Source organism: Chiloscyllium punctatum, chromosome 12, assembly GCF_047496795.1.
Source record: "Chiloscyllium punctatum isolate Juve2018m chromosome 12, sChiPun1.3, whole genome shotgun sequence".
Lineage (NCBI taxonomy): Eukaryota > Metazoa > Chordata > Chondrichthyes > Orectolobiformes > Hemiscylliidae > Chiloscyllium > Chiloscyllium punctatum.
Genome location: NC_092750.1, coordinates 48237758 through 48249865, shown reverse-complemented (window position 1 = coordinate 48249865; position 12108 = coordinate 48237758). Strand labels below are relative to the sequence as shown.

Genomic DNA, 12108 nt, shown 5'->3' with positions numbered 1-12108 from the left:
AAAATGTATTTTCACAGAACAGTTTCAATTGACTGAATGGATGACTCATGTTTCAATGCTCTACAAGCTGAGTGAATGAATCTAATATCATTGTTAAACTAGACAATACATTTCCATAGGTTACGTTGCTTTTCCCTTCACCAAACCTAAATGACACTGACACACTAAATCCTTTTAGTTTTACATAATTTGCTAGGGTGTATTCTAACGATGCAAAACACAGCTCACTGCTGCAAAGCTTTACTTTAAGAACAACAAAACTGTTGCCACCAAAAGATTATGCTGCCAGAAGCAGGTGTAGAAATACCTGGAAAAGTACATCTGTCCCCAGAGACAGGTAGAAGCAAACAATCACTTGTGTTAATTAATCACATCTGTCATAGAAATAACTGAAATCATCTCAGATGTACAGATCTATTGGCAAAATTTCACCAAAATAGCACAGCTTTTTAAAACCCAATGTGATCTGATCTGCAGCGGAAAACATTATTATACTGCAGTAATTCAGGCTGAGGGTAGATCGCAGCTTTAGTTCTCAGCTCTCTAACATTTGGCTACAAACTGATTCCTATCAAAGCACAACAGTTTTAAAGGAATGAGTACAATGTTCCCAACAAGAAAACCTTTATAAATAAGCAGAACCAGAAAAAGTTACTTGTAAAGTGGCAAACTGGCAAAAATAACACACGCTGCTACTTTCTACAGCAAAGGACCTAGGCAAACTCGTATTTGTGAAGCATGTCCTTTTTTATTCTTGCATGCAATATGGGCATCATGGACAAGGCCAACATTTGCTCGCCTTGAGAATTTGGTGAGTTACCTTCTTGAACCATTGCAATCCACCTAGTGTAAGTACGGTGGTGTGAGGCATTGAGTTCCAGGATTTTCATCCAGTCACAATTAAAGAATATAGCTCCAAGTCAAGATGACATGTGGCCTGGGGAAATCTTGTAGGCAGTGATCTCTCTGGAGAAAGTGAGGACTGCAGACTGCAGTGATCTCTTTATGGATCTGCTATCCTTGTCATACTAGGAGGTAGAGGTCATACATTTGAAAGGTGCTGATGAGGTAGCATTGATGAGTTGCTGCTGTGCACCTTGTAGATAGTAAACATTGTACACCGGTGGTGAGCAAAGTGAATACTGAAGGTAGTGGATGAGAGTCCAGTGAAGTATGCAGTTTCGTCCAGGATGATGTCAAGCTTCTGGTGTTGTTGGAGCTGCATTCATTCAAGTAAGTTGAGAATTCCACAACTCTGCTTATTTGGAGATTGAAGGTGGTGGGGAGGATGTGGGGAGTCAGGAATATATTATTCATCCCTGAATTGATCTATGGACACAATATTTAAATGGTTAGGTCAGTTCAGTTTCTAGTCAATCATAACCACCAGGATGACAATTGAGGAGAATTCAGAGATGGCAATTATACTGAATGTCAAAAGAAGCTGGTTAGATATATTTATGTTGGAAATGGTAGTTTCATAATACTTGTGGAGCACAACTATTACCTGTCTATTTTAGCCACAAGCCTGAACTGTCACCAATATCTTGCTGCATAGAGACAGATATAGCTTCAGTAACTGAAGAAATGCAAATACTGCTGAGCAATGAAATCACCAACAAGTGCCTCTACTTCTGATCTCACGACAGGAGGATTGCTAACCTGAGGAACTCCTGCATTGACGTTCTGGGACTCAGAATGATTTGACATCCAACAACAACTTTCCTTTGCATTAAGTATGACTCAATCAACACATTTTTAAGCCCTGATCTCCAGCATCTGCAGTCCTCACTTTCTCCCAATGGAGCTATTACCCTGTTTCCCATTGATTTCAATTTTGCCAAGTCTCCTTGATTGCACACTTAGCCACATGGTGCACTGGTATCAACGACAGTCACTCTCAGCTCTGAGTTTACCTCTTCTGTCCATGTTTGGAATATGGCTGTAATGAAGTCTGGAGCCCAGGGGTCCTGGCAGAACTCAAACTAAGCATCAGTAAGGCAAGATATTGCTGAATAAGTGATACTTGTAGCACTAGTGATGACACTTTCCATCATTTTTCTGATTGAATGGTGGCTCAGTAGTTAGCATTGCTGCTTCACAGGACCAGGGACCTGGGTTCGGTTCCAGCCTTGGGTGACTGTTTTAGGTGTGGACTTTGCACGTTCTCCTCGTGTCTGTGTGGGTTTCCTCTTGGTGCTCCGGTTTCCTCTCACAGTTCAAAGATGTGCTGGTTAGTTGGATTGGCTATGCTAAATTACTCATAGTGTCCAGGGGTGTGCAGGCTATGGAGATTAGCCATGAGAAATGGAGGGTTACATGGATAGAGTGGGGGAGTTGTAGGTGGGATGTTGTTCAGAGACTTGGTGTGGACTCAATGGGCCGAATGGCCTGTTTCCACACTGTAGGAATTCCACTATTCTTCTATGAAAGTAGACTGATAGGGTGATAACTGGCAGGGTTAGATTTGTCTTTTTCTTTGTAGACAGGACATATTTGATGATTTTTTTTCACTTGTCAGATATGTGTCAGTGTTATAGCTGTACTGAAATAACTTGGTTCAGGACATGGCTAGCACTGGAACACAAGTCTTCAATATTATTGATCAACAGCCTTTGAGGTATCCAGTGCAATCAGTTGTTTTTTTCTGAGAGTGTGTATGTTGCCAATGCCAAGACAGCAGGCAAAGGTGGCCACTGGCAAGCTGAATTTATGCAGATGGTGGCATTGACATCACACCACCATAATACTGTCTTCTTGCTGCTCGCCATTGGACATCCCTTAATCACTGAATGTCCACGTACTCTTCCCCCAGCCGCAATCACTGATGGGCACACACCTCATTGCAGGGCTTGGCACTTCACTTAAAAAGAAAACCACAAATGAGGTGGTGGGTTAGACAGGACTGAATGAAAATGATTGAAAATTAGCATCTGTGATGTTGGCGAGCTCAGGTGCCAGACAAGGTGGATCATCCATTCCATACTTCTAGGTGAGGATGGCTGCGAATGTGTCAGCCTTGACTTTTGCACTGGAAGTCCCCTTCATCGAAGATGGACATGTTTGTAAAGTCTCCAGCTCATGTTGATGTCTAATTGTTCACCACCATTCAGCGATGACATGACAGGGCTAGACAAATACGATCTGACCCACTGATTGTAGAATTGCTTAGCCTTGAATAAGGCATAATACAGTTTTGAATGTTCCCTCGCAACCATCCAAAGATATGACCAATGATGAGATTGAGCCACAAAGAACCAGTGACAACAATTTTTTTTTAAATGTCAATCCTGAAATTGGCACTTATGTTGAAACAAGATGAACACTCATTCTCAAGACTCCAGTAGGGCTCCTCTTTTTGTTGTGTTGTGTCACCTGAACAAATAAAGTAGCTCTTGGAAACATCCTGGCTATACATACATTAACCCCTAGAGGGTGAGTCACAGCATCTGTGCTTGCCATATGGTTCAATTGTTGGTTCACCCTGGTAAATATTTCGGTAGCGTATAACATGAATACTAAAAATAAACTGTGCAACGTGTTTACAAGAACGCATTTCTTAAAATCCATTTAGCCAATGTTTTTACTATCACGTCTAAACCTGCATACGAGACCAGGTGAGGTATACAACAGCGTTGCACATATGCAACGTGTCCGAATTCCATTAGTTAAAATCTGACAGTTATTAAATGCCAACCAATTATTCGACCTCTCAGATCTGACTTCCCCATTTAATTAATGTGCACAACAACAACAAAATGCTCCCACAAGCCGATCAGCGGGGATTTTCTCCCCTTGTTTATTTTTTAAGGATTAAAAGGGAGACCTTGGAAATTATTGCGCTTTAAACGCTGCACCGAGGTTCTGGTTCAGAAAGCGACGCCAAGCTTTTGCACTGGACTGTATTCTTGACACAACCTCCACGATCAGTACTTGGAAGGGCAGAGAATTCTTGCCCATTCGGTACACACCCCGCTAAGAGAGTCCCTTTTTTCAAAAAAAAATTGTTTCTTTTAAAAGGCTTCTCAGAGCTAACACGCTGCTCACATAAATAAGCGTAACTACCGCCGGCACAGTACGAGGGGGGTGGGATGTGTTGACATTTGGGAGCAGTCCGAGGAATGTGCGGAGTGTCAGTGAATGAGCATCTGCCCACCCAGCCCTGGCTCATTCCCCTGGAGTACCAGCACATTGTCCTGGCCTGGGGAGGCTTGTTGCAGCTGGAGATGGAGCAGCTCATGGACAGCGATCAGCCCAGCCCAGCTCACCCCCTGTCCCCACTGACCTGCGGCTCAGAGGCTGACTCTTCAGCTCGTAAAACGTTTTCGCTTCTTCATGAAATTCCTCCCCGACTTCAAAATCCGGAACGATTCCCGACTCAGACTGCATTGGGGCGAGACGCAGCGCAAGGGAGAGAGTGTGTGTGTTGGGTGGGAGGGGAGGGGTTGGGGAGATGGGGGGGGGGGGGGTGGTGAACTGTACAAAATTAAATCGGGATTCTTCACAAAAGGAGTGGTGCCGAAATGAGCAAAAGAATCCGAGCGGCGGCGGGTGGTGACAATAAATGTCAACAAGACACACAAAGTTTCTCTGAGTGACAGACGCTGTGAGCTTCGCCACCTCCTCCAGCCCGGCTCCACTGCGAATGGGCCGCCGGGAGTTGTAGTTCCGCTGGGCCCGGCGATTCCCTTAGCTCAGCCGCCGGCCCCCGGAGCGCGTGGACTACAACTCCCAGAGGCGACCCGCGGCGCACTGCCTGCCGCTGGGGAGAGCATGTGCCCTTGGCTGACCGGCCGGCTTGCTGCTCCCGTACAGTGTAATGTCAGCAGGTTTTATTGGCTGCTGCAGCAAACCACCACAGTAAATTCTACTTTCATTTGTTTGCATCAATCCGGCCAAAGGGTAAACACTGGAAAATGCTGGGGAATACATCGACTGAAGTGTTGGATATGCTTATTTCAACGCATTGGAATTGCCTGCTTTGACCAATTTCTCGCTTTGCAGGATCGCAATCTGCCCGTCTTGCCTGTCATTTTTTTTTAATTTCATGTCGATTTCTGATGTCCCTAAGCTTCAGCGTGTGCATTTATATTTTTTGTCTCTTAATGCGCTTTGATGCGTCAGCAAACGTATTGTGAACTCAGGATGATCTTGCAAATGGGGTTAAGCGAAGGAGACCGTATTTTTGTTCTTTCGTTTCACCTAGTAATTTACAAATAGATAGTGCAATTACAATCTAATACAGATATAGGAAAAGATTATCCCAAGGATATGCTTGAGAGGTGGATTTCAACATTGCTTTAGTGATGAGGGAGGTCATCTGACGCCAAACAAAATTGAAGTATATTTTCACATAACTGTTCGCGGGCATGACAAACATTATGATTTGGACAAACGTCCGGCTCAATTATACAGAGACGCATAACCATTCATGATATGAAATAATGTAATTTTAATAATACCAGCTTAAGAACAAATTACTGATGAAAGTGAAAATCTGAAATTAAAAACGAAAAATGTAGATCAGGTATCACCAATGAAAGACTTGACGTTTCGAATTGTTGACCTTTCACGACACATGAAGGAAATAAGATTAGTTTTTGTTCATTTGCGGGATGTAAGTATCATTGGGCCTGTACAGGACATACCTGGGCAATTTTCCACCCTACTGTGTGGATGGTAATATTACAGCTTGGAATGGCATGGCAAGGGGAACAGCTTGTTACCGTGCATAAGTCTTCAATACTATAGTTAGAGGAGGAATGTTGTCAGAGCCTTTGGAGTGTCTAGTGACTTCAGTCATTTCTTGACATCTGGGAGTAAATTGAATTGACTGATGTCAGGCATCTGTGATACCGGGAACCTCAATCTGAGGCCTGGATGAATTATGGTATTGACACTTCTGGATGAAGATGGTTTCAAATGATCCCTCCCTTCCTTTAGAATATCATGCTGGGCCCCATTATTGACGATGAGGGCATTTAAGAAGACCCTTCACCTGTTGCTTCTTTAATTGATTACTGCTGTTCAGGAATCAATGTGACAGAGCTGCAGAACTTTGGTCTGATCCCTTGGTTGTGCGATCACTCAGGTTGCATTTGCTTCCACTGTCTATCAAACAGGTAGTCCTGTGTTGTACAGCTCATTTTTGAAAATACCTGCTTCTGCTCCTAGCAAACCCTCCTGTGTTCTTCATTAAACCAGGATGATCTCCCAGCTGGTTAGCAAGGTTAAATCTCATGGAATATAGGGAAAACTAGTCATTTAGATACAGAACTGGCTCAAAGATGGAAGACAGAGGGTGGTGGTGGAGGGATGTTTTTAAGACAAGAGGCCTGTGACCAGGGGAGTGCCATAATGATCGGTGCTGGGTCCACTTCTTTTTGTCATTTACATAAATGATTTGGATATGAACATGGGAGGTATAGTTATTAAATTTTCAAAATTGGAGGTGTAGTGGACAGCGAAGAAGGTTATCTCAGATTACAATGGGATCTTGACCAGATGGGCCAATGGGCTGAGGAGTGGCAGATGGAGTTTACTTTAGATAAATGTGAGGTACTGCATTTTGGGAAGCAATTCTTATCAAGACTTAGACACTTAATGGTAAGAACCTCGGGAGTGTTACTGAACAAGAAATTTTGGAGTGCAAGTTCATAGCTCATTGAAAGTGGAGTCGCAGCTAGATAGGATAGTGAAGAAAGCGTTTGGTATGCTTTCCTTTATTGGTCAGAGTATTGAGTACAGGAGTTGGGAGGTCATGCTGTGGCTGTACAGGACGTTGGTTAGGCCACTTTTGGACTATTCTGGTCTCCTTCCTATCGGAATGATGTTGTGAAACTTGAAAGGGTTCAGAAAAGGTTTACAAGGATGTCGCCAGGGTTGGTGATTTGAGCTATAGGGAGAGGTTAAAGGCAGTTAAGGGCTGTTTTCCCTGGAGTGTCGGAGGCTGAGGGGTGACCTTATAGAGGTCTATACAATCATGAGGGGCATGGATAGGGTAAAGAGACAAGGTCTTTTCCCTGGGGTGGGGAAGTTCAGAACTAGAGGGCATAGATTTAGGGTGAGAGGGGAAAGATATAAAAGAGACCTACGGGGCAACTTTTTCATGCAGAGGGTGGTGCGTGTGTGGAATGAGCTGCCAGAGGAAGTGTTTCCATGCTATTCATCTCTATGACTCTAAGCAAAGCCAAGGTAGGAAATATAGATTGTGGTTGAATGTGACTGCAGCTGCTGTTTGTGCACGAACCTCATAAATGCCCAAATTTGATTTGCCTGATCTGATCTGAATCTACTCCATTTAGTATAGTCATAATATATAGCATGATGAAGTGTAATTTTAAGGTGAAGAAGGTACTTCATCTCCAGAAGTGCCAAGTACACAATGACTATATGGTGGTCACTCCAACCATATATTGCTCCATGGAAACATGCACCTGTATTGGTAGAATGGTGAGGATGTGGTCAAGTACTTGTTTTCCCTTTAACTTGTTCCCACATGCCACAGATTGAATCTAACAGCTATGTCATTTGATTCAGCCAGCTCAATCAGTGGTGGTGTTATGGAGCCACTCTTGCTGACGGACATTGAATTCTCCCACCCAGAACAAAATCTGTGCCCTTGCCATCAAATTTCCTCTATTTTGACCTCCAAGGCCCATGTATGTCAGCACCTTCTTGAAGTGGCATCCAATACATCTGCATATTTATCAGTATGCAAAGAACCTCTCAGTGGCTATACAGCAGTGTAGCCTAAAAGCCTTCCACCATTAGTGCTTCTTCCAAGCACTGTTCAATGTGGAGGTGTACTGGTTCATCAGCTGATTTGGGGCAGCATAATGTAATCAGCAGGAAGTTTTCCTGTCCATATTTGACCTGATGTCATGAGACATCATGGGGTCCACAGTCAATGATGTGGACTCCCAAGACAAATTCTTCCCTATTCCCTGTATAGCACAGTTCTACCATGTCCGATAGATTTGTCCCCCAAATGGGACTGGAAAAACTTAGGGATAGCATTAAGGCTTTTGGGGATATTGGCTATCTGGTATAATTTGGTGAGTAAGAATATATCAGGCTACTGCTCAATGAGTCTGTGGGATAGCTCTCCACATTTTGTTTTAAGTTTTGAAAGGGAGGACTTTGCAGGATTTGCTATTTTCTATTCTGGTGCCTCAGTCAGTGCCAAGTAATCTGTCAGGTTTTATTCCTTTTGACTATTCCATTGTGGTTTAGCACAATTTAACAGCTTGCTCGGCTATTTCAGAGTCAATGTGCTCATGTTGAGGGACAGGCCCACAGTGCTGGAGTCAGAGGTCAGACAGGTGAGGGCCAGGGCTAGGGACCAGGACTGTAGTAGCACTGGGGTCGGTGATTCTAGGGGAGAAAGTGAGGACAGTAGATGCTGGAGATCAGAGTCGAGAGTTCGGCCAAAACTTCGATTCTGCTACTCTTCGCATGCTGCATGACCTGCTGTGCTTTTCCAGCACCACACACTTTCAACTCTGTGATTTATATTCCAGGCCCTGACTTGAGTTGATCAATATATGATAGTCACCAAGATATCCAGTAGGTAATTCAAACAATATTTCTTTACCCAAAGCATGGTTCGCTACAATAAAGAATGGTTGCAGTGAATAGTGTAAATGATTTGTGGGGAAATGAGACAAGTATATGAGGGAGATGGTTATATTGGTGAACTTGCATAACAAAAGATATTTCAAGTGGCGTATAATCACTAGCGTGGTTGAGTTGGACTGAATGGCATGTTTCTGTGTTGTATAAACTATGTATGCAAATGTGTTGTAAGCATAGATTCATACAGCAGGGAAACAGATCCTTTCGTCCAACCAATCCATGCTGACCATAATCCCAAACTAAACTAGTCCCACTTGCCTGCGCTTGGCCCATATTCATTCAAACATTTTTTACTTATGTACTTATCTAAATGTCTTTTAAACCTTGAAACTGTACCCACATCCACCACTCCCTCTGCAAGTTCATCCACACACAAACCACTATCTATGGTAAAAAAAAATTACCTCTCATGTCTTTTTTTAATCTTTCTCTTCTCACCTTAAAAATATGCCCCCTTGTCTTGAAATCTCCCACCCTAAGGAAAAGATACCTGCCACTAACTTTATCTATACCTCTCATTGTTCTATAAACCTGTAAAAAGTCACCTCTCAACCTCCTACACTCCAGTGAAAAAAAGTTGCAGTGTATCCAGCCTCTCTTTATAACTGAAACCCGCTATTCCTAGCAACCTCCAGGTAAATCTCTTCTGAAACCTCTCCATCTTAATAATATCTTTCCTATAACAGGGCGACCAGAACTGCACACAGTACTCCAGAAGAAGCCTCACCAATCTCCTGTACATCCTCAACACAATGTCCCAACTCCTATACTCAAAGGTCTGAGCAATAAAGGCGAACATGCTAAATGCCTTCTTAATCATCTCACCTACATGTGATGCAAATTTCAAAGAATAATGTATCTGAATCCATAGATCTCTCTGTTCTACAACACAAACCAAGACCCTACTTTTAATTATATAAGTCTTTTCTTTGTTTTTCCAAATTAAACTCTATCTGCCACTCTTCAGCCCATTGACCCAACTGATCAAGATCTGATTGTAGTCCTTGACAATCTCCATCACTGTCTACAATACCACCAATATTGGTGTCATCCACAAACTTACTAACCATGCTTTCTATATTCTCATCTAATCATTTATACAAATGGCAAACAAAAGAGGACCCAGCCCTGATTGCTGAACACAGGTCTCCAGTCCAAAAAACAACTGTCCACCGTTACTCTTTAAACTTTACCTGTTGATGCTTCAAAAAGCTCAGAAATGATGACCTCTGTAGCTGTGCGTTTTTCTATTAAAGCAGATGCATGAAACCACAGCAACAAAAATATTGACCAAGAAAACAGTTTTCTAAATGTTTCATAATCTTCATGGCACATCAATCACCAAATCAGATGCTGTCATTGTGCAGTGTTAGTACTTGTTATTTAACTGAAAGAAATTACTGTGGCACAAGCAAATGATCTAGATGTACAGTTTTACAGAAAGTCAATCAGGGCAGCTAACTGGTTTTCATTTAGTCCCTTCTAACAGATTAATTAACTCTATTGTTAGAAATGTCTAAGTAGAGGGGAAATAGTGTTGTGGGTAGCTATACTAATAGACTGCTGTGTCTCAGTTTAAAATTATTGATCCAGATAAAACAATTGAAATCAAATGAAACTTACAGAACATGAGATGGAGAGCATAGTGTTACAAATGTGACATATGAATAGGCATCTGATGAATAAATATTGGCACCTCAACACCACCTAGTCAACAGTATGCTGGATAACTCCAGATAAGTTCAGTCTCAATGTTTACAGAATTGCCTTGTCGCCTTGTTAACAGCATCAAATTAGACAACTGTAAAAAACAAAGAAGTATAAGATTAGAAATGGCTTGCAGATAGATGGTATGAATTCTAACAAATTGTAAACTTTAGTTACATATCTAAGCAGTCAATGTCGCAAAATGCAAACCTCCCTCAAAACAGTTTGAACAAACTGCTACCCTTTGAATCGATCAAATCATATACAGAGCTAAATCACTCTGAGTGAGGGTGATAAGACAACAATCACTATCAATATTTTGTGGTCCAAAGCATTATTCATGGAAGTAAAGATTTTTGGCATTAATTTTGATTCCATTTTAAATCACAAAATTGAACCATTTAGCTTTCAATTCAATTGCCAAACAAAATTAGGCCAAGGACCAAGAATAAGATCACAGTTTTTTTTAATCCATCATTGTTCACCATAGGTTTTTCAAACGGTTTTATTTCCCTCAATGCAGTCCTAAGGGAGTGCTCCACTACTGAAGGTGTGGTCTTTTGCATGAGATTTTAAACTAAAGCTCTACCTGCTCTCTCAGGTAGACATAATATACACCTTTTAAAGAATGGAACAAGTGGGAAATCCAAATTGTAGGTGCAAACAGTGTGACATCACTTTGAGGCATAAAAAGTTTGAGACAGAAAATGGTGTCTTCCTTGTTTTAGTTCACAAATGGCCGCAGATACAGAATAACAAAAGGAGCATTATCAGCACTATAGTGTATAGCCAAAAATGCAAGACTCAGCAAATGTAGCTTTTCAAAAATAAAGCTGGTTGTGCACACAGTAAGAAGATGGATGGTTTCCTGCTCCACTTACTTCAAGGTTTTTCATACATGTGGGAAAATTAAAACACATTTTAAAAATGTGCAAAATTATAAATCTTAGCTGATGGTGTCCGTTCATCCACAAATTGATTATTATAATTTGAATTTATATCTAATCCCACATGTATTAGTTCACCTTTGGATAAAATTTCTGATTGAACACCATTAGCAAACTTGGTATAAATAGTAAAAGGGTGCAAATGGCACCCAAACCAATACCTGTTTGAAAAGTAGTTTTTTAACTCAAGTTTTCACACAAATTGCACAAAATCTTCAATGCACCAGCATTTTCAAGCAAATACCCCTGGATATATATAAGAAAGATATCATGCAGTTTGATAAATACCGCTGAAAAATAAATCTGTCACACAAATAACTTCTCAGCCATAATATTATTCCATCGTCTATGTGTAACTAAATTTTAAATGAGTGAAAATGACTTTTCAAAAGTATACAAAACTGTTCCCTAATTGTATTGGAGTACAATAATCAGTTTATTAGAAATTGTTTTTTAAAAACTTATGCTTTCTAGAGTATCTTGGCCCAGAACTTTAGTCTCTGGTTTGTCATGTATGACACAAGATGCACCTCGAGATCTTGCCAACATACTAACGTCTTTGGATATGGGCTGAGAAATTTGAACTCCTGATGAGCAATTCATCTATTTCCAAGGCTGTCCAAAAAAGTCTCCAACTCTGAGTGAGATTGGATACTTGGACAATTCCACATATTTTTCACATAGTTACCCAGGAAATGTAAAACAGAAAAGCCTCAGTTTTACTTTTGGATAATGACATAACTGAATCCCTAATCACTCGTACTGATACTTCTGCAGGCTCCAACTCTTTACCCCCACCCCCTCCCCCACCCTCCAG

At 41.5% G+C, this 12108-nt stretch overlaps 1 protein-coding gene across 3 annotated transcripts in view; it reads right to left on the bottom strand.

The window, feature by feature from the left end:
* Positions 1–4587, bottom strand: part of LOC140483843 (microphthalmia-associated transcription factor-like) — a 293041-nt gene extending 288454 nt beyond the window's left edge. Inside the window, exon 1 of one of the 3 annotated variants that reach the window (XM_072582541.1) lies at positions 4286–4587. In XM_072582541.1, the coding sequence (XP_072438642.1) occupies positions 4286–4389 (104 nt within the window). In that variant the 5' untranslated portion in view covers positions 4390–4587. The remainder of the gene's footprint in view (positions 1–4285) is intronic. The other 2 variants (XM_072582539.1, XM_072582542.1) reach the window with 2 other exon arrangements.
* Between the last annotated feature and the right edge of the window lie 7521 nt (positions 4588–12108).